Source organism: Macrobrachium rosenbergii, chromosome 10 (genome assembly GCF_040412425.1).
Source record: "Macrobrachium rosenbergii isolate ZJJX-2024 chromosome 10, ASM4041242v1, whole genome shotgun sequence".
Classification (NCBI taxonomy): Eukaryota; Metazoa; Arthropoda; class Malacostraca; order Decapoda; family Palaemonidae; genus Macrobrachium; species Macrobrachium rosenbergii.
In genome coordinates this window covers 3,154,415-3,179,436 of record NC_089750.1, presented here as the reverse complement: position 1 = coordinate 3,179,436, position 25,022 = coordinate 3,154,415, and the positions used below count along the sequence as shown (strand labels likewise).

General features: G+C 37.8%; 1 protein-coding gene across 50 annotated transcripts in view; it reads right to left on the bottom strand.

The window, feature by feature from the left end:
* LOC136842412 (ribosome-binding protein 1-like) overlaps window positions 1-25,022 on the bottom strand; it is a 53,772-nt gene that overhangs the window by 24,454 nt on the left and 4,296 nt on the right. For 17 of the 50 annotated variants that reach the window (XM_067109673.1, XM_067109677.1, XM_067109690.1 and 14 more), the window contains exons 2-11: window positions 23,429-23,631; window positions 22,571-22,750; window positions 21,339-21,557; window positions 20,605-20,779; window positions 18,559-19,334; window positions 17,177-17,275; window positions 14,982-15,112; window positions 14,486-14,597; window positions 12,959-13,042; window positions 4,698-4,787 (exon numbers count right to left, since the gene is read on the bottom strand). In XM_067109673.1, coding sequence (XP_066965774.1) covers window positions 4,698-4,787; window positions 12,959-13,042; window positions 14,486-14,597; window positions 14,982-15,112; window positions 17,177-17,275; window positions 18,559-19,334; window positions 20,605-20,779; window positions 21,339-21,557; window positions 22,571-22,750; window positions 23,429-23,605 — 2,043 coding nt within the window. In that variant the 5' untranslated portion in view covers window positions 23,606-23,631. The remainder of the gene's footprint in view (window positions 1-4,697; window positions 4,788-12,958; window positions 13,043-14,485; window positions 14,598-14,981; window positions 15,113-17,176; window positions 17,276-18,558; window positions 19,335-20,604; window positions 20,780-21,338; window positions 21,558-22,570; window positions 22,751-23,428; window positions 23,632-25,022) is intronic. The other 33 variants (XM_067109678.1, XM_067109700.1, XM_067109695.1 and 30 more) reach the window with 3 other exon arrangements.

Here is a 25,022-nt window from a genome sequence, read left to right as displayed (position 1 = left end):
TATATATATATATATATATATATATATATATATAGATATATATATATGGATGAATTAATATTCTGTATTGTAGTTTCCACAGGGGTAAGTGTGTGTGTTTCAGAAAAATAAACCACTGATTATATTTTATAAACTGCTACTTCCTGGATAAACTCCCTGTGCAGCAAACTTCCTCAATATTTGCTTATAGCACCTAAACAAGGCCCACAGTAACACATCAAACAGCACAATTTACCCCCATTGTGCATGCACTCAACACTTCCAGGATATAAAGTTTTTCCCATCCAGCACCTCTTAAATATCATCTATAATGCCCTTCACAGGCCTTTCCTTCTCCATCCCTTACAAACTGCACACTTCCCAAACTTCTGTTCTTCCGTTCTCTCCATACAGCCAAACCATCTAAAAACCATTCACATTCTCTCTTTCACTAACACAAACCTTGTAACCACTATTACTTTTCGTCTTATTTCTCACCCTTCAGCACTACCTACTTGTACCTTTTTTTTTTTTTTCTCCCACCTTCACCATCCACTTCACTTCCACATACACTGCTAACTTCATAACTCCAACTATTCTGTGATTCATCTCTCACTTTCTGCCATCATCCAGTCTATTTACTGTCAAATACCAATACGAGACGACAGCTTCCACACTTCCACCACCCAAATGAACATTTACCCGTCAATTTCCTAGTTTCCATGTACACACTAACCTTAAATCTTGCTCATATCTACTCTCGACTTCTTTTGGAAACGTACTCAAGCTCTTCCACTAGCTTCTAGTTTCTCCTAACTATCCCAATCAGTAAAGGGTTATCTGCACTCGATAATTCCACAAAACATTCATGATCCAATTCTTAACTCGTGATGCACATCTACTACTACTACTACTGTTATTTCTCTGAATTCTTGCATCACTATCCATAAAGAAAATCTAACAGCATGGTGATACAACATACTTGCCTCAGACCCACTTTTGCATGTAACTAGTCAATCCAGTGTACAGCTGCTTCAATCATAGAAGCATTTCATCCAATCAGCTTACTCTGCCAATCAACTTACTCTGTCGTACTTCCTGTCATAACCCCAAATTACATCTAATTCAGATATAAGTTTTAGGCAGTTCTATCACCTTTACTATCGTACAATGAAGCAATTTCTTCTCTCGCTGTTCTTCAGGCCTTTCCTGCATTCAGGTATACCTAACAAAACCTCTGTGAGCCACTAAAATCAACTATCACCAACGTACTGCAGCATATTTCAAATTCCATCATCTGGTATCAAATTGCCCTCCTAACATCCTTAAATCATTACCACAGGGAGTCTCAAGCTTACATTATGTCACAACCCTATGAATACTGAATCATTGGTGAAGGATACCACTTGAACTTTGCATCCCAAACCAACACAATCAACGACTGTACCAAGACTGGGAAGTGGTCAACGTGGTGATTAATAAGAAGACAGTGAAATGCAGATCATCACATCTATGATCTTAAAATGGTTAGCTCTGTTGTGTGTGCTATCTGTCTACAATACATATTAATAAGTATTTTACTCATTGTTCGCTGAGATCAAGTGTTGCTCTACTGATGACATATGACAGCCCCACAACCAATTAGTTTCATTATGTGCATATACCAATCAGCACTGAAAAATGTGTTATGAGAGGAGTACAGATGGAGCGAGTGCGAATAAATGAGGGAATAGCAAAACAATTGTTTCCTCTACATTGTATGTGGACTTTTCTGAAAAATTTACCAACTATGAATCTTGTGATTAACAATAAGTGATTAGATTCTGTGTGAGAGAAGTAACATTGGGAAAAGGGAAGCTATTTTTTCTTTTGAAGAGGGGAGGGGGAAAGGGGCTGGATTGCTCAGACTTGGTTGAGGTTTCCACAGTCACTAAATGCAAATTTTTTCTTGTTTTCTCTGAACAGGGCAAAGAAAAGCGAATGGGGCTACTTATTTGCTTACCACACTACAAGAGCCACCTTTTCAGTGCTAGTCCTCAAGTAATTTGCATGTAAGTTGGAACCTATACTATGCCATCTTTTTTCAGGTCAACCATATTTCCCTTAGAAACTATGCACAACACTATTCATCTACTAAATTACTGGTATCCTCACTTCGTTTCTGTAGGCAATTAGGGTAATCTTCAGGCTATCATTCTGTTACTTCAATTCACATTATTTCCCCTATTACATTTAGACAATTTCTAAAAGCCTGTAATCATATGTTTCTTTCTGAAGCCCTCGTAACTCCTGCAAGGCAAGACCCACTCCAGACCTTGTCTGTTATTGATTATCTGCACAACTCAAGTTAATCCATGTCTCTTGTCATACCCCAATCTCTATACAGTATGCATTACTTTTTCATCAAATTGTACTGATTTTCTTTGTATTAAATATCATTTATTTCCTTTCCCTTTTCTTGTGGTATTATCTTTCGCTTTCCCTCCTCTACCAATTATCTTCTCGAAGCTATGACCCTATATTTCCACACAATGGCAACTTCATCTTATATAAACATTTTTTATCCATCTGTGTAACATCCCCTGCTATTTAGTCTTAAAGTGCTCTTTGTTTATAAATTCTGATCTTGTTTACATGAACATGAGAAAGAAACCCCTTAACAAAAGTAGAATTCAAGGCCTCCGTAAATTTCTACCCATTACTCTGTCCACTCTGTTCCGCTTTTCAGAGATTTATTAAAATGTTTTTCCACTTCTCACATCTATTAACGCTTTGGGTGCTCAGCAAACTCGACAGCCTTTCTGAGAAACTACAATGTCTTAAATGACAAACTCAAGTTTTAAAGAATCGAGCTGGTTTTGTTTCATATTTCTCTCTTTGTTGCAAATACTAAATCTTTACGATTTCATTAACCATCCCATGAATTTGGAATTCTTTCTCAAGGCTGCCTTCTCAACATCATCAGTTCAATTTTAGTTCACTTAACATAACTGCATGCAATGACTATAGTACCTAAACATTCCCGAATCAAGCACGGTGTCTCAGCTATCTTTCAGGTGAGTGCGTATTCCAATCCACTGAACTGACAAGATTCAAAATTTGACCTTTAACCCTTCAAGTCTTATTTTCCACATCCATTTCGTGGAACTTTCAGTCCTTGAATACAGTTTTATTGCTTATCCTTATACTGCTCAACTCACACTTTATCAGGTTCTGTTCTCCCAAACTCCTATGGTCCCCACAATTCTAATTATTGTTACAGCAGTTCAACACTAAAACCAAGCTACATTCTTGACATTCACATAGCTAAACCTGAGATTTGTTTGTAAGTCCGAATACTTGGTGGGAAGAGCTCAAGAGCAATAACCGTACAAGAAATGGGAAAAAATGCAAAGCAGTCAGAGACACTACCCATGCAGTTAAGACTGATTTATAGAAGTTTGGTCTAATGGCCTGGCACTGGACTAAAATGCATATTTAACAGGATAAATTCATAAGTTTTTTCTCTTTGGCAACAAAATGTCACTAGGCTGCCATCCAGTGGCATTACAAATAACTTTCCACTAATAAATGATGTTCATACAACGATTTTATTATAGAGTTAAGCAGTGAAATGATTCCATCTTGTTAAGTAGAACATTATCCATAAAAAACTCTGATAATTTTTCAGTTGTTCAAGCGCACAGGAAGCAGCAATTTTTAATAACGGGGGAAAAAAAAAAACCAAGCACTATAGAGTAAATTGTAATTAATCAATTTTCTGCTTGATAATGTGACCACATTATCAAACCATGAAGCATGCAATAGACCTTAATGATCACACTCCCTGGTACACAAAACTGTAGAAAAAAGGATGGCCCAAGCAATTTCAGCTACTACTCACAATCTGTAGTTTAAGTGGAAAACTTACAGAAATTTTCTTAAAATATTTCATCTTTGCTCACCAGCCACCCCTCTAACACTTTCATTCAACTTTTAAAGACTGCAAAATGACCTAGTCTAGTCTAACACTCAGCATGGTAAAAATGAAGAAAATGCGATCATTCTCAGCATGGAATCGTGTTTCAACCTTTCTCGGGGGGCTTATGGTTCTGAACAGCTAAATTATGCCAAGCCATTGCCCATCTTTTCAGTAAAACAATTTTCCTGCCACAAAAAAAGCAAAAATTTGCAATGACACAAGTTGAACTATTCAGTGTATGTTTATCATAAGGGTTATGTACAAAGACCACACTGTATGTGCATTCATGAACAAATGTATAACACTATGAAGAACATATATACAGTACTTTTACCAGGCACACTTCACACACGCATGTACAGAACATATGCAACGTATTCGTACACACAAATGCCCAATCTCTTCTGTTACAGACCTTTATCAAAAGACACTTGTACAGAGCATATGCAACGTATTCGTACACACAAATGCCCAATCTCTTCTGTTACAGACCTTTATCAAAAGACACTTAAAGGTCAAAATACCTAGGGAACTTGATTGCCACTGAAAACTGACAACTAATCAAAGTATCTTAACGCCATACATGCAGAGCTAAAACACTGGGAACTTACAAACAGTAATGTCCAGAGTTACATAAAAGTTCAGTCTACTGCTACTGATTAAACTCGTCCTACCTTATCTCTGCGAACAGAATCAATAAAAGAGGTTCATTCAAACTGCAAAATATGGAATGCTGAAACTGAATCTTTGTACTCACCAAAGCATCATCTACATGAACATCAGGAGAGATTCTTCTTAGGACGGCACGAACCTTGGCTCTCTCCTGCTCGATAACGCCAGAAATATCCTGATTTGGGGAAGAGGAAAGGGAGGGGAAAAGAAAAGGAAAAAACATTAGCAAACATTTCCCAGTAAACATTATTATAGGTACAGCGTACGGCTAATGGAAAGGCTCAAATCAACCGAAAAAAATTGGGAAATGGGAAACCCTTGCTGTTAATATTTCTGTATTACATTACTTTTACATGTTTATGGTAAAGGTCATATGCTGAACAATACACTGGATTTTTTTTCAAATGTTCAATACAATACTATAAAATAAAAAGGTGAACAAATTTTAAACATTTATATAATTTAGGCAAATGTATTCATCGGTCTAAGTAACATTTTATTTTGCAAGAGGACCTTTGCAGTATGTAATGGAATTACAACCAAGGAATTACACGACTGATTCTCGAACAAATTCAATCTAAATTCATCTTTGCCAGGACATTAAATTACTAATTAGTCAGGGATTAAGTACAATAACCCTTGAACTCTTCAGAAGGAACTCTGCAAGAACTTGAATAAGTTTACTTTGAGCCTTAATGATAGCTATCAAAAAACCTATGTCATTAAGAAGCAATAACAAAATTCACAAAATTTCCACAGAGTCAAAACTTGCATAAAAAGCAAGTTAATTGATCTCCAACACTGAAGAGGTAGAATCATGGATATTTACATTTCAGGAGTTTAAGCAACCGAAAGTTTCCTTCATCATCATCCTGTAAAGCCACATTACTTCAAATTTATTACCAAGAAAATTTCTGTATAAATTTTAAGTACTGTATTCCCTATTTCTATACTTGAATAGGTTTGAATATACAAAATGTCTTCACACAACTGTCTAATTATAACAGAACTAAAGCAGTTTATATTAAAACAATGATTTGATACTCGTCACTAATTTTGCAAACCGCAAGTTAAAAAAAATTATTTGCACGATTATACTGAATTCAGATCTTACACATATGCAACATACCAATGTGCAAAAATGTACAAAAAGTATAAGAAAATTTACAATTCAATACTATACACCAAAAATATGTAAAGACCCAGTCTCTCTGCATCCACAAGTTTTAATCAAAACAACTCTCAGGGTCCACAAAGTCACGTTCAACGTTGCTTTTAAACTGTCTTTTCCATCAACAGAAAGAGAAGAATAAAATCTCAACTGAGCATTTTTCATAAATGGATGTTGCACTACAGTAAGTGGTGTACATTCCTGACATTTTCAGAAATCAATCTCCCAACAGGTGCCTTGCATTATCGGAATTGGAGTATAAAATTCAGGCCAAAGGCCGAACGCTGGCACCTATCAGTCATTCGGTGCTGAAAATAATGTTGAGGCAAATGTTAGGTGAGGGTGGAAAGTCAGACGGGCGAAAGAGATTATGAACTGAACTGAATTGAATATATAGAATTTAGGCCAAAGGCCAAGCACTGGGACCTATGAGGTCATTCAGCAATGAGACGGAAACTGACAGTAAAAGGTTTGAAAGGCGTAATAGGAGGAGAATATACTGAATTTAGGCCAAAGGCCAAGCACTGGGACCTATGAGGTCATTCAGCGCTGAGACGGAAACTGACAGTACAGTAGAAGGTTTGAAAGGTGTAACAGGAGGAAAATCTCGCAGCTGCATTATGAATCACTTGTTAGGAGAGGTTGGAAAGTTAGACAGAAGAAAGAGAATATGAAAGGAGATACAGTAAAAGGAATGAAAGGGGTTGCAGCTAGGGTCCACAGGCACGCTGCAAAGAACCGTAAGTAATGCCTACAGTGCTCTGTACGAGGCAAACTGACTGCACTATCCCCCTACGGGACCTTGCACCATCTTTTTCTAAACATTAAAATAATCTACTGCAGTGAAATTGTAGAGATCGATGGTCCGAAATAATGCTTCTATCTATCTATGTGAAAAAGTTATTGAAAACTTAGAACAAAATGAACCAAACTGCAGTTTCCTAACAATTACCTATTCAAAGAAAATGGTGGGGAACTTCTCCAAAAATGACATATGACAATGAAAAATAATCAGCTAATACAACACAAACAATTGAGTGCTTTTACCCTCCAGAATTCAGACTGAGATTACTCTTTTCTACTTTCATCCATTAGATGAGTTAACATTCAACACTTGAGAAATTTCATCAGTTTATAAACTCTCAATGCTACTTTTGAATGAATGCATGCTGATGTGGAATAATGGAAATTCTCGGACCCTTGAATAAAATCTGTAATGATGTTTAAAAAAACAGGTTTTGACGTGGGAAAAATCTATTTTTGGTAGTCGCTGTCTCATCCTCAAAGGAGTTACCCCCCATGGTGTGCCAGTGCTCCCATGGTGACTAGACTAGTATCAAAGAAATATTTTTCTAGCCTGGTCTTGTAGCCGGGTACTGTGTCGTAATGAAAACACTATGACACGTGATAGAGTATAATGGACTCAAAGATAAGAGCGTATCCTTCTTTCAAATATACAGCAACTACTTTGTTTGATTACCTAACACAATAAGTAATTTCAACAATGAGGGGATTTAAGGAAAAACTTTATTCCTGCTCAAACACTACTATACTAGCAATTTAAAATTGCCAAGGTTTTCAACATAAAAGATCCCACATAATGAAAACATTAAACATATCAAAGTTTTTAAGTTCCTCCAATTTCAAGCACCTTTCAATGTTATATAAAATTCAAATTGTACAACGGTTTACAAAAATTTGGCTATAACACCAAATGCTGGAACACTAAGCCATTCAGTGCACAATGAAGAGAGGGAGTTGGTGTGGCTGAACAACACAATGGCGGAAAGAAAGTGGGGACAGAGGTAAAGTAAAAGGCTAAAAAGTGGGTGCAGCTAGGGGATAAAGGGACGCTGCAAACAACCACTGGTAATGCCTACAGTGTACCATGTGAGATGCAATGATGTCATTAGATGGTATAAAGTGCATATTGCCAACTAACAAGTTTTCCGATGAACACTTTCTTATTCAAATGACTTTCATCCTCAGTTCACCACTACAAGAATCTATAACCACTCTGAGCTAGTTTATTTTCCTTATGACACAACACCAGTGTATTCTAACTAGTTAAATCATTTTCTCTTAGCCACTTCAGGTATCCACTAACCATCCACTCCATTCCAAAAATTTTGAATCAGCTAACGACCACAAACATTTACTGTGATTCTTGTACCATTGCTCCAGTCACATTCTACAAACTTCATACTATCATCTTTCCTGTTGTTGTCAATCCATCTTTATTACTAAGACTTGCAACAAAAATGAGAAAACGGATCACACAGAACATATAACCGCTACCATCAAGTTTTCAAGGCTCAAAAAGAGTGAGTGCTCTTGAAGAAGAAGAAAAAAAGCTACACATGTACACATTTAAAACTAAGGCTACTCCCTAACGCAACAACCTTGAAAACCAGCAACAGTGTTCCTTTTAATACTAAATGTACTATATCCCCAAGAATCACCAAGTCATTTCATAACACTATGTGTCTATGTTCTTTGAAGGTTTTCAGATTGCTGATTCATTCTAATATAGCAAATTGAAAAAGATTTTTGTATTTTTCAATATGGTTGAGGGCCAACTAAGTTAAGTATACCTTAGTTTTACCAGACCACTGAGGTGATTAACAGCTCTCCTAGGGCTGGCCCGAAGGATTAGACTTATTTACGTGGCTAAGAACCAATTGGTTACTTAGCAATGTGACCTACGCTTATTGTGAAATCCGAACCACATTATAGTGAGAAATGAATTTCTATCACTAGCAATAAATTCCTCTAACTCTTCATTAGCTGGCCGGAGAGTCGAACTCGGGCCTAACAAGTCCAAGGCCACAACTCTACCGACTCGCCCAAGGAAGAGCTTTGAGACCAGCTCCTGGCTCAACAAATGCCAAGGGGCAATGATGATGGAGACGAGAGAGTCCGTACCACCTGAAAAGTAGCACAATGATGACGGAGATGAGAGAGTCCGTACCACATGGAAAGTAGCACAATGATGACGGAGATGAGAGAGTCCGTACCACCTGAAAAGTAGCACAATGATGACGGAGATGAGAGTCCGTACCACATGAAAAGTAGCACAATGATGACAGAGATGAGAGAGTCCATACCTCCTGAAAAGTAGCACAATGACGACGGAGATGAGAGAGTCCGTACCACCTGAAAAGTAGCACAATGATGACGGAGATGAGAGAGTCCGTACCACATGAAAAGTAGCACGATGATGATGGAGATGAGTGTGTCCGTACCACCTGAAAAGTAGCACGATGATGGAGATGAGAGAGTCCATACCACCTGAAAAGTAGCACAATGATGATGGAGATGAGTGTCTGTACCATCTGAAAAGTACCACGATGATGCTGGAACGAGTGTCCGTACCACCTGAAAAGTATCACGATGATGATGGAGATGAGAGAGTCTGTAGCACCTGAAAAGTAGCACAATGATGATGGAGATGAAAGTGTCCGTACCACCTGAAAAGTAGCACGTTATTAAGGAGTATATGACACCAGTGGGAAAAGCTCGTCTTATGTAGCAAAACAAGTGGCCAATCTGTGGGCTAATACCCTACTAAAAAGGAGCGAGTCCATCCTGTCATTGGCGCACAGACACATCTCAACAGATAGTTGGCTTAACCTAAGGCACAGCCCCTTTATGGATGAATCTGTGTACTTCCCTCCAAACAGATAAACCAGACTATAACCGACATGAGGGAAGACGCCAGATGGACTGTCGTCCACCTCACTCAAGGCAGCTTCAAGAGGGCACTCCTTCAGTGCGGTGGGTCAAAGTAGACCTACGAGGCCGCCAAGACAACCATTTCAGACCCGTTTTCAACAGCAAGGACCTCCAGCCATCCTGGGAAAATCAGGGGAGGAAGGAAGGCAGTCCTTCCGTACTTCCCTACCCATCTGTCTCGGGAAGCGTAACAAGATTGGAAAGAGAGGGAGCACTAGATGAGTGTGGGATGTCTCCCCATCCCCACATCAGACCAAGGTGGGGGGCTGTCTAGGGAGCATGTGGCTAGTGGCAGAAGTTAGGAACAGAGGAATGGACCATCCAAACACCCAGGAAGGGATATGTTTTTCCCTTCAAGCAGAAGTCACTTTTAACAGCAACACCACCATTTGAGTTCCCTTCCTACTGGAGCGACTCTTCCAAGGAGAGAGTCCTATAACAGGAGATACAAGATGTGCTACAGGAGGAGGCAGATGCCTAAGCATGATAAAGAGACACAGTGAGGGTGACAGCCTGCCCTGCACAAGAGTGTGTATCCAAGTTCCTGAAAATATCTGACCTGTTCTTGTCCAACCCTCACCAACCATAGAAAAATGGCAAACCCTGATCGATCACCTGGTGTCCTTGGAAAGTTAGTACCAAGGGGCAGGATCCGTATCCATTCCTGACAGTGGAACTTGAAGGAAAAGCAAAAAGGACAACAGATCAGCAAGGGTTGGTAGTATATTGTCAGAACAATTTGATAAGTTCAGCCACATCTTACTTGTTTTAGTAGTTGTATATTAAATGTCAGGGATTTTGCCACACCACCCTTTCACTATTCCCTACTTATATTTACCAAGATTTTTTCATGATCCCACCCAACAGATGATGTGCACCTCAAATCTTTCAAGTTCTTCAATAACAACTCTTTCCATCTTCAATCCATTTTTCACGGACTCTTCTACTCAAACTATATGTGAAGTCTGGTCAAACAAAGTGGAGCACATATGTTATGAAGTATTGTACTAAACTTCTCAAAAAGAATGAAAATTATGAGTAAATGTTGACTAGACCACACCTCTTCTCAATATGTAAGTTTGTGTACATACAGCAAAACAATTCTGATCCATTTTTTGTTTACAAACAAAAAGCAACATCATCCCCACTGTTCTGGCAACTTGCTACGAATTTCCAAAGACAGTAATTTGCTTTCCAAGTACATAGTTATTTAAATTTTCAATTAGGAAAACTGCAAGTGAATTACAGTTCTTTGATGCACATGACCCACCAAGTGGGTATGTAGAGCAGTTCAATTTTCATCAGTGTCAATCCTATTCTCTCCCATTTCATTCATCTATTGAAATACTAAGTGCATAACCCTTTTGAATATCACAGATACTGTTTAAAACCTAATACCAAATACACTGCAAAATAAAGTCAATAAAATTAGCTGTATGTTCTTCACATACCTTAAATTACTCATCTCAATTTTCCTACAGTTCTTTCTGACTTAAGTACAACATAATTTAAAGGCAGTATATTATAAACTAATGAATACAAAAATCTAGCTTCTTTTAGGGAAAAAGTTTTGCCCTTTCCCCCCTAAGTAACAAACAATGTGTGTATCTGGAATAGATGTAGTGTCCAGAGATAGCAGTGAGTTTCTGGTTTGAAGCATATCAAGTAGAAAGACTAGATCCTAAAAATTCACATATAAATTCCTTCACACATCTTACATCAAGGTGGCACCTAATATCTGCTACATGGATTTAGAAAGCTTAGTGTGACTCTACAAACATCATTCACACAGCTCTATAGGGTGAGCTTAATTCATACCAAGTTATACATACTCATAAAACAAGTAAAAATTGGATATAGTCAGAAAATACTGTACACTGTATATTTGCAGAAATATACAAAGGGTATGTTGCTCTCTGATATGGAGGAGCTTAAAAGACACATCTAGGTTCTTGAAGTCCATAAATTAATCCTCTCGCATCAAAATATCCACCAATGGGCTGAAAACTAACATGTTTAAGAATTAAAACATCCTATGAATAAAATGGGAGATGCATAAAAAGTTACAAAAGCTTTCTTAGCATGGAGGAAGCATATCAGAAATCCAGAACTTCATACAACCTATGAGAAACTCGTCTTCTCAGCATACTAATTAAAACTTGCTCGCTATCAAATTGTAGCATTCAAAAGAATTCTAAACACCTATGAAATGACAAATCTGGCCAAAATATCTTGCAAATACACTAAAAAAAATTTACAGAATAATGGCTGCAATTTTGGATAGGACAGAATCCATAGCCCATTACAAAATAAGATTTGGCAAATTGGAGAGAAGTTATTAGACAATGATAAATATGGCAAATTGGAGAGAAGTTATTAGACAATGATAAATAAACGTATTCCAGTATAAAAAAAACTGCCAAAATGTATGACCTAGTAAAAAATATGCTTTGTATACATCTAAAACATGAGCAACTGGAAAAAAAAAAAAATCTGCAATAGCATAGCTGCAAAATGCTGGTAACAGGCAGGAATGTGCTGGAAGATTGATCGTACTACAAATGATAAAGTGGTACAAGTGAGATATTCAGAGGCTGGAGACCTAACTATGACCTTTAAGACTTAGATGGTTTAGTTATGTGATGAGAAGGGAAACACCGCCAGTGAAACGGAAGAAACAGCATGGCAGGGCCCAGAATATAACGAAGGCCTAGTATGAAAACATGAAAAATTAAAAATCTAATACCCAAAAATTAGAATCCCCCTTAAACCCAATGACTAGTCATTAAGGACCGAGGACATAACTTCAACAGTGCGACTAATTCATTAAAAATGATGTAACTTAAAAACATGACTAGAACAAGTTTATTTCTAATAAATTAACACTAAAAGAATATAAGAATGCGCAAGTACACCAACTAAGCAAACAAGCCATTTCAGCAGCTCAAGATCTGCACTGATCCACCATGAAATTCAAATGAACTAAGAAGAAAACTTAAGTCTCTGAGTATTCTTGTATTTACACACTATTTGGAATGAACTGGATTAAAAAATTTGGACACACATGAGGCAACACTCCATTTAACAGCAAATGTCAATCAGCCTTTGCAGTAATCCTGATTCTTCATTCTCCAATTAGGATGTTCTCTTTAGGTATAAAGAAGTGTTTAGGAATGGACTTAAGTAATTATACCATCTACCAAGAATCAATGAGAGGAAAAACCTGTTTAGATATCTCCATCAGCAAGCAAGTCATTCTGTACCGTTTGTCAAGATGGATCACCAAATTTAAATATTCTAGTGACTATACTGTATTGAACTAAAGCGTATACCCCGAGAGTTGTTTCAATTGCGAACCTGAAAAGCTTGCATGTAAGCCAACAGAACGTAAACACCTGACAAACTTCCTTACAGTCAATACTGTCATCTTTAGCACTTACATCCACCTGCCTGAGTCTAGCCACCAGTTTTTCCTCTGTGCTCGTTAAGGCCTCCAGGACTTTGTGGTTCTTTTCCCGTAACTCCTACAAGGGACACACAATGTTAGACTTGGGGGAATCTAGCATTCTACTGTTCTTCAAAATAAAACAATTATGAAATGCTTAGTTATTCAAAACAGAAATAAAAAACCAAAATCAAAATCAAGCTCATGTTAAGTCATCAAGTTAAGGTTAACTTATGAATCACAGTGTGACGAACAGCATGGCTGAAAGAGTTCAAGGCTGAAATTCATAAAAGCTTGTGTGTGTGTGTGTGTGTGTGTGTGGGTAGCGTGAAATTCATTCCAGTTACATTTTGTCAAAGTGTCCTTGGAGAAAAATTTTTCAAGAGTTCAAAACATGCTTACCAGCCCATGTCTTCATGGAGGATTCCTCAAATTAAGATTGACAAGCAGGAAGAGCCACATTAAGAGAGGAGGAGTCAGGGAGGTGAAGGGATTTATTTAAGGAATCAGCAATCTTCACAAATAAAATTCCCTTACTTAACTCACCAGCAGTACTGTAGAAAACCAATTTCACCCACATAACGTTCGGAAACTACGTGCGATACGTGACAAATCACAAAAGCTTAAGAATTACAATTCGGATAGTCACAGATCCTATGGCTTACAGTACTAACATACAATGCCCCTTACTTAATTGTCTGGGTCCTACCACCTTTACTATTAAACACTCCAAATGTAAAATACTGTAAAGGGCCTCTTTTCACTGCAACAGGGCATAGACTCAAGCAACATTCTCAACAAATACCACCAGATACACAGAGGATAGAATAGGAATAGGAGTACAAAATGGGTGTTCAGCTCAATACAATGGCAATCACTCTTTTACCCAACTGGAAATCAGTGGATTCCCTCTTACCATTACCTACTGTGATATATATACTAATGGTTTTGTGCAGCATGCCAAGAGCATCTTTTTAAATTACACAAAACTATACTTTTTAATGATGGCTTTACAAAGATGAAGGTTAGAAAACTTTTTAAATACTGTATTTGACTACAAAAAGAATACATTACCATATGTTACGTTGTACAGGTTGCTATGAGATAAGTTTTCAAATCCATGACTCTTCCACTAATCTAATTTTCAGTTAAATTTACCTTAATCACCTCTGAATTGTTTAACTTGAGGGCAAAGACGAAATGAAATGATCTATTTCTACGGTAATTCAAATAAAAAAAAATTATGGATTACAGTGCCAAGTATGTAGTAAAACACTAAGATACTTTCATAATGAAATAAATATACTGTACTCTCTACACTTAAGAATTTCCAAAATCATAAAAACTTCACTTTTAAAATTCGCCCAACAATACAAGAATAAAAATCTAGAAAGAAACAAAATGGAAAAATTAAATCATGCACAATGCAGCATCTGTTAAAAATACAAGCAAATCAACGTCTACACAAAGGTGGGGAGAGAAGCAACAATGATCACTGGAAGGATTGCAGCTCTGTACTCACATTGTTCTTGGTCTTCTGGCCCTCCAAATCTTCTTTTAATCTTGATATCTCTTTATTTAGGTTTTTAACTTCAGATACGTGCTGTTCTATTAAACTATCTTTTTCTTTCACTCTGGAACAGAAAAAAGTTGGAATGGGGTCGTGCTTTTCATTCAAAAAGGGTGGAGAGAATTTCCACAACCCTAAAAGATTGAATAACCCTGATTAAGAGACAATACCTAACTTTCGAACCCAAAAACCTACATTGACGCATCCAAGACATTCACATTTTACGTTAACTTGTATACTAACCACAGGTCGATCTACAAGCAATCGTGAGTTACAGATCATAGAAAGGTTAAGGATAATATAACCAAGAAGCTGCAGCCATGTGAGAGGTTAACACTTCTTAAAAGAAAACAGCTCTGTAGAAACTATGAAAAAACTTTCAAACTTTTCAATACGGTAAAACTAGAAGCTGCCAAAGTGAAATCCTCTAGAACAGAAAACATCTTACAGGGATTCTAAATGTGTTGTGTCAGTGGCGACACTTTGCTCTGCGTGTACATCGCCATTCTCCTGGCCCTCAGCTGCTGGACGGACGCTCTGCGACGCTAGCGACTCCTTCTCCTCCTTTAAACGCTCAATCTGCAATACAAAACAAGTAAAATCAGTATCACTCACAGAGCTCTAACCACGCCCTAACAGAGCATCAACAAACAGGCAGAGCAATATACTGTTTGATTAGCAATCCTGAAATGGTAAACTTGATAATTGCAGCTCAGTAGTCCTTTAGCTCACTGTCTGATGCTCAATACAGTCTAAGGTATGTCAGTCAAGGTTGCCATGAAGCATAGGTAACTTTTAATTGTAAATTATTCTCTTTTTACCCCCGCTTAACCAGGGTAAATAAAATCCTTCGGGTTAGTCACAGCAGCACAGAAAGCTAACTTGGCATAAATCTATCAGTAGGAACTTCCAGAGCACACCTACATTTACGTATGAAATGACTGCTAGCACTGAACCTAATGTGTACTGGGCTCCTGCATAATGAGTTCCCTTATCTTTTGGCCACGAGAATGATTGCAACTAAAAATTACGGCAGTGAAAATATTGCTCACCATCACTTCTGAGAACTTGACTAAAAACAGTCATGTAGATAGTGCTGTACGGTACTGTACTTATCAAAATCTGCATAGTTTGAGAATTCTAGTATCCCCAGGAATCAAATAAGCAAAATGCACCAACTACAATGCCACTGAACCGACATCAAAAGTCATGAACGATTTTATCACTGGCAGGACAAGCCAGATTTATACTGATATCGGTCCAATGCCCCGTTCTTTTCATTCGTTTGTGAATACGGTATAGAAAATAATGAAAAAATCCAAGAAACATTAATTATTAAACTAAGGGCTTACAAAAGCACACGTGCGCACTGAATTAAATATGCGAGTGCTGTAAAATACTGTACTTCAGCTTTCAAAGCAACAGCATGCAAATCCTAATATAAAGAAAAAAACTACAAGTATTGCTTAACCACAGTGACTGTATTTAACGTAAGTTCTCTTGGTTTGATTTTCTTAGTCACTGAAAAAGAAAACTTTGAGAAAGGCAAATACAAGCTTGACGAATTCCCAAAACTTTTTCAACTTTCATCAAGTTGAAATTACATCTATAGTAGCCCAAAGGCAACAGCATGCATTAGCAAAGCTTTAGTTAACCTGAACTGTTCCATTTACTTATCTACATTGCCCAAGAAGAGTTTCAAGTTAACTGTTTTAGCATACAGAATTATTAGTTACCCAAGGTATTCTCATTTGTAAGAATGGCATAAATTTTAAAAGATGATGAACACAGTCCACTATGTAATTGTTACCCGAGAAAAAATATCCCTCTCAATCTAACAAATGCTCAAGATGGAATTTAAAGTTTAGTGTTCTTTAATAAAAATGCAAACAAACACTACTGAAAAGACCCTAGGTATTCCCATAACTTAGAAGAGTAGCATAGGGTAACATCAAGCATTAAAAATGAACACTCAAAGGAAGGGACCACTGCCAGGGATCAAAGCTAAAGAGAAAACAAGAGGCACATTCATTTCCTAAGTCACGAAATGTGAGCACTCATCCTCAGTACGAAAAAGGAAATGCTGATCAAATGCTACATGTCGTGTGATGTGTCAACCGAAATCACGAAAACAGCAAAGCTGGTGGATTACAAGCCAAAAAAATACATGTGCATCAATTACCAGTAAATTCAAACAGTTATTACTAGTGGCCGCATTCAAACTCCATGCTCTCCAGGCAACCAGCCAGTCTAAACAAACATCACACAACTCCATTCTCAACTAATCACACACATCACAATCTAGATGGTTTTAGTCCTGGTTATAAAACAAAAATGTTACCTGAGGGAAACTTCAACAAACTGACAAGTCATGCAAGTTTGAAATGTTAGTTGAAAGGCTATGTTCATAAAAATAGGAAAGACTACAACAAGACATTCACGTCAACTAACACAGGATTAGTACTATTGTACAAAATCAGTAAAATCACGTACAACATTCACAGGATTAATGAACAAACTTTAGTGTTAATAAGTAGCACAGAAATTACTGTATATTGATTCGACCCTATGATGATAATCATAACTAAAAAAAAATTGGCTACATTCTCAGGATTAAGCGAATCTGCAACTAGACAAACTCACCTGATTAGTTTGATCTAACACCACTTGTCGAACACTACTAAGATCAGACTCCACTTGAATAAGTCTGGAATCAACTTCTGATTTCTCACGCAAGGATTCCTGTTAGAATTACACAAGACCTTGGGGTCACTCAGTTCCTCCAACCTTGACCATCAATATTACGAAGATGATGCAAGCTAATCTGGCCTAGAGCTTGTACGATAACATTATGAAGTTTCAATCTGCTCTAACAAAAGCCCAGCATAAATAGGCTTCCAACCATCTTTAACACTTAATAAATTACCTTCTGCACTTTTTAAAATCCTCTAAAGGACTCCTACCCCTGTCAGTCATACCATACACTTTCTCCAGGGTGCCTGATATGCTACAAAGACATTTTCACATAATCCTGTGGTAACTGTGTTACGGTATCAGAATACATAATGCTAACTTATGCTCAGTGGGATAGTATCTGTTGACATTAAAATGATAAGACTAAAACAGTGAAAATATAACGACACCCATTTAAATAAACTGCTTCTCCATCAAAACTCCCCCTATGATAAGACTAAAACAGTGAAAATATAACGACACCCATTTAAATAAACTGCTTCTCCATCAAAACTCCCCCTGTCAAAACCAACTCTACATAGGAATACCAGCAAACAGCCAGTGTTACACCATTTTCATGCTAAATGAATTTTTCAGCAGGGGAACTTCCATCATTTTTTTTAGGTTATATGAATTTTGTTCAGATTCAGCATTTCATTCACATGAAGTACACGTTCTTTCTAAATCTTGTATATTAGCCAACCAGTTGTTGCAACGAACCAAATTTGTAAAGTCACTTACACAAAAATTCTTTAAATACAAACACAGACATACAAAACTTCAGAAATTCCTGTTTTAAAAAGGACCTTTTCCTTGACCTCTCTGATGTGGACCACCACCACACGAGAGAAATGCCAATGTATTCCCTAATTTGATGACTGTACTAACTTCCTATTTCACAAGTTACATTCAAGTACTGTACATAATTGTCCCTAGGTACATTACTATCCTGTTGCCTGGGCTATTATACGAAGGTAATAGATTCAAAATGCAGCTAACTGCACACATTCACTTGAAGACATAAAAACTGCCATATACAAAATAAACAAGAGGGATTATCATGAATGTGTGATGATTATATTGAGAGTACTACTAAGATAATGTGTGCAAGTGTGTGTACTTAATATTAATCATTTGCATCTCAAAAAAATTAAAGGTTTTCCTGCAAAAGAGTTGAACCTACGGACATTTTCCTGAAAAGAAGTAGAGCCTACAGACAATATATCACTGAAACACTGAAAATTATCACCATATTTGGACACCCCAAAGCGTGTGACATGACAAACTCTTACCTGCATCTTGTGCTGTAATTGTGCATATTTACTATTTTCACTAGAGAGCTGCACTATAAGACCATCACGCTCTGCAGCTAAGGCCGATGCGTCGGCCAAAGCCTTGGCGCGTGCAGCATCAGTGCTTGCCAATTGTGTATGAAGCTCAGCCAACTGAGCATTTTTATTAACTTCTTCAGCTGCTAACTTCTCTTCCAGTTTCCTGTTGTGTTCCTCATAGTTCAGCCTCAACTCCTCTGTCTTCTGCCGAGCGGCATTTGCCTGAAGCTCTGCATCGCTCAAGGATGCATGCAATTTTGCTATCTCTGCCTCGTTGGTGTTGCTCTTCAACTGTTCGAGGATCTGCTGCTGCTGATCCATCTTGGTCTTATATTCCTGCTCCAATTCTTTACGCAACTCATTCAGTTTAGCTGCCTGGGCCGACATGGCATTGCTGGCCGCCACCTCCTGCTGACGAGTGTGGTTGGCAATGGTGTCATCCAGCTGACTCTTCAGCTTGATAGCACGGGACCGCTCGCCGTTCAGCTCGGAGCGCAAGTCAGAAATCTTGGCGGTGAGAGCTTTGTGGGCCTCGTCCTTATCCTGCAAGCGAGCCTGTACCTCTTCCAACTGCTTACGCATCTGGGTGAGAGGGTCAACTTTGCCCTTCTCAACCCATTCCCCTCCATCATTATTCTGCTGCTGTTTATCCAGCAAAATGTCAATCATCAACTGAATCATGTTTCCACTGAGAGCAGACTGCTGGAGCAGTGACACAAGCTTCATATCACCCTGAGCTGAAATCAAAGGCAAAAGATTAATTAACTTCAACTTATAGACACACAGTACAACACACACATAAAAGGGCTATGTTGACAAGAAGTATCTTAAAAGCTTAATCTCTTCTTCATATATCAAACACGGTATTACATGACATTAAATACAAATTAAGCTTCACTTTGAATGTTGTTAATTTATCATGTACCCTTTATAGGGTAAGAGATGATCAAAGTCTATCCTCTGCACTACTATTCTAACTAATCCTACATTTTCCCCTTAAGTCCATACCAGCTCAAAAACTCTGAGAGAGCATTTTATCTTACTTCCTAATCTGCAATATAATCCCATTATGCACCAGCCTCAAGTGTCACACCAGGCAGTAAAGTACTGAGGTTTCTTTGTAACATTTTTCTGGACCCAAATCACACTGCTTCCCACTTTTACTCTTCACTCATTCCTGTCTATGTTCCCCAAGTTGACCTTGCCTTGCCCCAATTTTTCACATTGCAGATAAATTCCTCTAGAAGTGCCTCATGGATCCAAACATAGCAATCCAGAGGTCTTGTCGATCTGCTTTATTAATACTGCAAGTTAAGTAGGTCTTCCTGAAGGTGTGCAACTGGAACCTCAAAAGTTTAAGCGAAGATGCAATGCATTGCTGCCGTGAACAATTCTCCATGTATTTTAATAATTTACTTATTTTTTACCCATGTAATTTATCAATTTAATGTACCATTTCTTTTCTAATAACTGGTCTCTTCTTTAGTTACAGTAAAACCCGATATTCGTGTTCTCACGATTCGCTGATTTCTCTGTCGAACGTATCCACCCATTATTCGCAGAAAATTTGCCCATTCGCCGTATTTTTCACCAAGAAATATTCACTATTTACGTATTTTCATGACTACATGCACTTTTTGTGATAAAACTATTAAAACACTCAGGTATAAGCATTTTTAGAGGGTTTTTCGTGTTTAAACTCTCAAAATAGGCAGTTCTAAGTGTTTTTAGAGGGGTTTTAAGTATTCGTGGATTTTAGCTATTCGCAGGAGGGGGGGGGGCTGCGGTACGCATCCCCCGCGAATACGGGGGGGTTTACTGTATTTGCCATTACCTTCTGTTACCTCTTTCTAATGAACACCGAGTTCCTTGGAAGCTTAATAATAATAATAATAATAATAATCACTTCCTTTTTGGCTAATAGTACCTATGTCCCCCAATATCTGGATAACTCATTCACTAAAATGAAGCCACTACCAAGACAAATCCTCCAAAAATATGACTCACTGGAAGCAGCAGAAGCCTTCTCCTTTTTCTTCTTTTCCTTCTTCTCTTGGGTGGGAGTCACTTTGCCAGTGGTAGCAGCTGGAACGGCAGGAGCAGCAGACGATGCGTTCTGGACAACCTGGCTTTCGACAGTCTCAATGATCTCGATCTGCTGCCGTTTAACAGGTGCCTCTACCTGCAAGGCAAAGGATGAACTGAGTATATAAACAATTTAGGCCAAAGGCCTCGTGCTGGGACCTATGAGACCATTCTGCGCCGGAAGGGAAATTGAGAGTTGAAAGGTTGGAAAGGTTTAACTGAAGGAAAACCTTGCAGTTCCACTATGAAACAATTGTTAGAAGAGGGTGAATAGTAAGAAGGAAGAAAGAGAAGATGAATGGAGGGCAGTCAGAGAAATGAAAGGGGTTGCAGCTAGGGTCCGAAGGGACGCTGCAAAGAACCTTAATGCCTACAGTGCACCGTGTGAGGTGCATGCGAGGAAAAGAAAGAATATTTTAAAAACTTGGTCTCTTAATATTAAAAGTTAGCTTATTTCAATGTCTAGCAAATGAATAAAACTATGGCTTTTGAATATAAATTCTCTTGTCTGGGAAATAACTTCACATAGTACGGTACACTGTAATACTGAAAAAAAAAGGTTGCCTGAAATTTACTGTATCGACATAATGCACGGCAGTTCCTGAAAAGTTATGAAAATAAGGACTAGGCCTCGTGGAAAAACCTTCCATTCTAACCTCTTTCTTAGATTCTTTAGCCTGAGGCAATGGGGAAGGTTCGGGAGCGGCCTCTGGTTTTTTAGACTCTGATTTTGGTGCCTCAGCTTTGGCGACAACGACCTCTTCCACCTTCTCTTGCACCTGTTGCTCCTTGATGGCAGCAGTCTTCGGTTCCGGAGCAGGAACATCCTTGGCCTTCTTTTCATCCTTTTTCTTCTTCTTGTCCTTCTTCTTATCCTGCAAAGAAGTCTTTTTTTTTAGAGATCTTTATGCAAACTTCTTACGACACACTGGAAGCATAAGAATTCCTACACAGACAATTCATGGAAGATTCATTGTAGAATCATTAAATTAAAAAAACTGATGGTCCTTCAACACTAATCTTATGTCAATGAGGAATTTGCGAATGCCTAACTAAAAATTACGGTTTTTCTTCCCAACATTTAAAACCAGGTAACGTTAGGCAATTTCAAAACCAAAGAATGACTACTAGTCTGGTTTTCAACCATTATGGTAACCCGCACTGCAATAATAAACAAACTAGGCATAAGCCTCAATCTTTAAAGTAAAATAAAACGGTAAAAACAGGCAGATTCATAAGTAAAGGTAAACACCTAGGTAAATAAAATCAATGTACACTTTGCAGGTTTTATAATAAACTCGTTAAGTTTGTTACCCTCAACACTCCAACTTTCTACTACACTTCAAAACCTCCAAATTCAACAAATATATCATTAAAGACCAAAAAAGCTAAACAAAATTGATGACTAAAAACGTTTCTTTTTTCTCTTAACGCTGATAAGTTATTGCACATGACCCCAGAAATCATGAACTATATTATGGGTAGTCTCAAAGCATTTATTTTCACTAAACACGAACACAAGAAACTTGCACATGTTAAGAGCATTATCTACATTAACTTGGTTAACATAACTCATAATAATCACCTGAAACCAAATATGACTAAACTCCAATATTTCCACCTCGAGTACTAGCACTACAGTACTCTTCTGCCTACCCTGGACTCATCTTGTACAGATATTATAGCTATGGCAATGGCAATTTTGTCGCCACGGCAAAACCTTGAACCATAATTTACAGGGTACTGAATTAACAACAACTCCTCGCCAACAATAATACAGGTGCACTAATCAAACGAAACCTTCAAAACGTAAAGGGGACAAGTGACAGTTGTTACATCACTAAAAAGTCATGAAATAAAGATTGTATAAATACTAGCAATCTTGTACCTGTGGGGGTTGAGGTGATGGTTGTGGTTCTACTACAGAGGGTGGAGGAGTAGGTGTGGGTGTTGGTTCCTTGATCTCTGGTTCAGGCTCTGGTTCTGGTTCCGATATGACAACTGGGGCCACCGCAGGCTTTACTGACGGCTCCGTATCAGTCTCTTTCCTAACTTTCGGCTTCTTTGGCTGATACAAGGAAAAACAACAGTTTATTATCTTGAATAATGTTAAAGACTGAATTTTTGACATATACTATTAAAAACAGTGTTAGAAAACAAAGTTCAGAAGTTTCCCTTAACTGCTTACATGACTTCTTGAAAATATGACTTATTTAAAATAACTAAAATAATTCGACAGATTACCATAAGAAAATAAAAAGAGAGTAAAACTTCCAATTCAGAAAGGGTATTCAAAGATTTATTCACAAACTCATGCCTGTCATTCTTAATCTGAGTGATGCTCATTTACAAAAACAGCTGTTAAGCTCAATGAACTTTACAAAGTGTTTCCAGATAACTAACCACCACTGTAATAACTCGTATTTGAAAAGCAACAAAGACTACAGTAATCAAAATCCACCTCGTTTCTCTTCATCTGCATTGTTCTGCTTATTTTAAATGCACAGTGTATATATTCTTCCACTTCCAAACATCACACTTTTTTGGAATGAAACTACATGACTATATGTCATGTAAGTGCATTATGTAAGTAATATTTACTGTATAAAAATAAAAATAGATTTCCAAACTCACTGAAAATGTCATAAGTAAGTATACCTTAGTTTAACCAGACCACTGAGCTGATTAACAGCTCTAACATGATTAATAACGTCACTTCTGCAAACCAAACAAAACCTCAACATACCTTGGGTCTGTATTTGATTTGCTTTTCCGTCTTAACAGGTGCATTTTCTTGCTCTCTCTTCTGACGCTGTTCTGCCAGAGCTATTTCAAAGGGAGTTTCCTTTGTGCCAAGGGTTGCGAGGATGTAGACAACCACCGTCAACACCAGCACTACCCCACCAAGCACAAAAACGTCCATTGTGCACTATGCTAAAAAGCCAATACCTGAGGAAGAAAAAGGAACATGGGTTATGGACTGGAATACAGGTACAGGCAGTCCCCGTTTATCGGTGGGGTTCCGTTTCTGAGTGTGTGATGATAACCGACGGCGATTTTCGGCGCTTTTTGGGAGTTATCGGCGCTGAAAAGCACCGATTGTCGGTTATCGGCACTGATAAGTGGAAATTGGCAATTTTCGGCGCCGAAAATTGCCGATTTTCGTTGCTAGACAAGCCCCATAAAACCGGATCGCTGTTAACTGAGCCCGCCGTTAACCGGGGACTGCCTGTATAGGATTTAGGCCAAAGGCCAAGCACTGGGACCTATGTGGTCATTCTCTAATTTTCACTTCTTACTAAAGAACAAATCCTCAAGGGGCTCTGACATTCTTGAAAATTGAGTACGTAAGGGGTTTGTCAGATTTATTCCATAAACAGTACAATTCATTACTTCGTCTACTATTATCAGCAATGGACACTTCCCTCCAGTTAGATCCCATTCAATGCAATGTGCATCAACTTGTATCTAGTGTCCTATGACCCAAGTGTTCAGGTCTGGACCGAGTTTTCTTAGTTGAGGATTTTTTCACAAAAAAGAAGTACCCTAACACAAAGCAAGGTCAAATCATGTCCCATTAAATTATAAACTATTAAATCAACCCATGTTATTCCCAAAAAGTAGGTGAAAATACATTAAAAATTCTACTTTTGTATGCCAAATGGTAAAAAACTCCATACAAAATTAAAATTACTATTTTGAATGCCAACTGTCAATCAGCAAAAATAATTAAAATTAATTCCTTAAGAGCTAGTTCAGTCTCGTCTATTATGAAAAAAAAAAAAAAAACTATCCGAAAACTTATTTTGTATGTGCAATGGAACTCATCAGACCTTTTAAAGAAGCCTGTCTATAAGTATAGACTGATAGGGGGAAAAACGCAATCATACTACCACTTCCAAAAAAATTATAGGACGCGCCGCCTCAAAATGATACAGGCACTTTAGCTTACAGTATCAATTTAACTTACTCTTTCAGGAACGGATTTCAAAACAGAAAGAAAGAATGAAAGAAAATGTACGGGACATTCTCTTGATAGAAATTTTATTTCTTTTCCCAAACCAACAACAAAAAAAAGGTTAAGATCTGAAATTCATAAAATATTAACATGATAATCTATAAATAAAAAAGCTGAACGACCTTAGCAACGTCAACAAAACAAGTCAGGAATACTGAAGATGACAACCCAGAGCAATTCGACTTCACTTACAATGATTTATGAAAGTTTAGCTGTAAAGACAAGCACTGGGGCACTTTCAGCCAATCAGTGCTCAAAACAAGTGAAAAATGGGAGTCTGCATAGTTGGAAGAAGTGGGAACGTAAACAAGTAAAGGTTAAA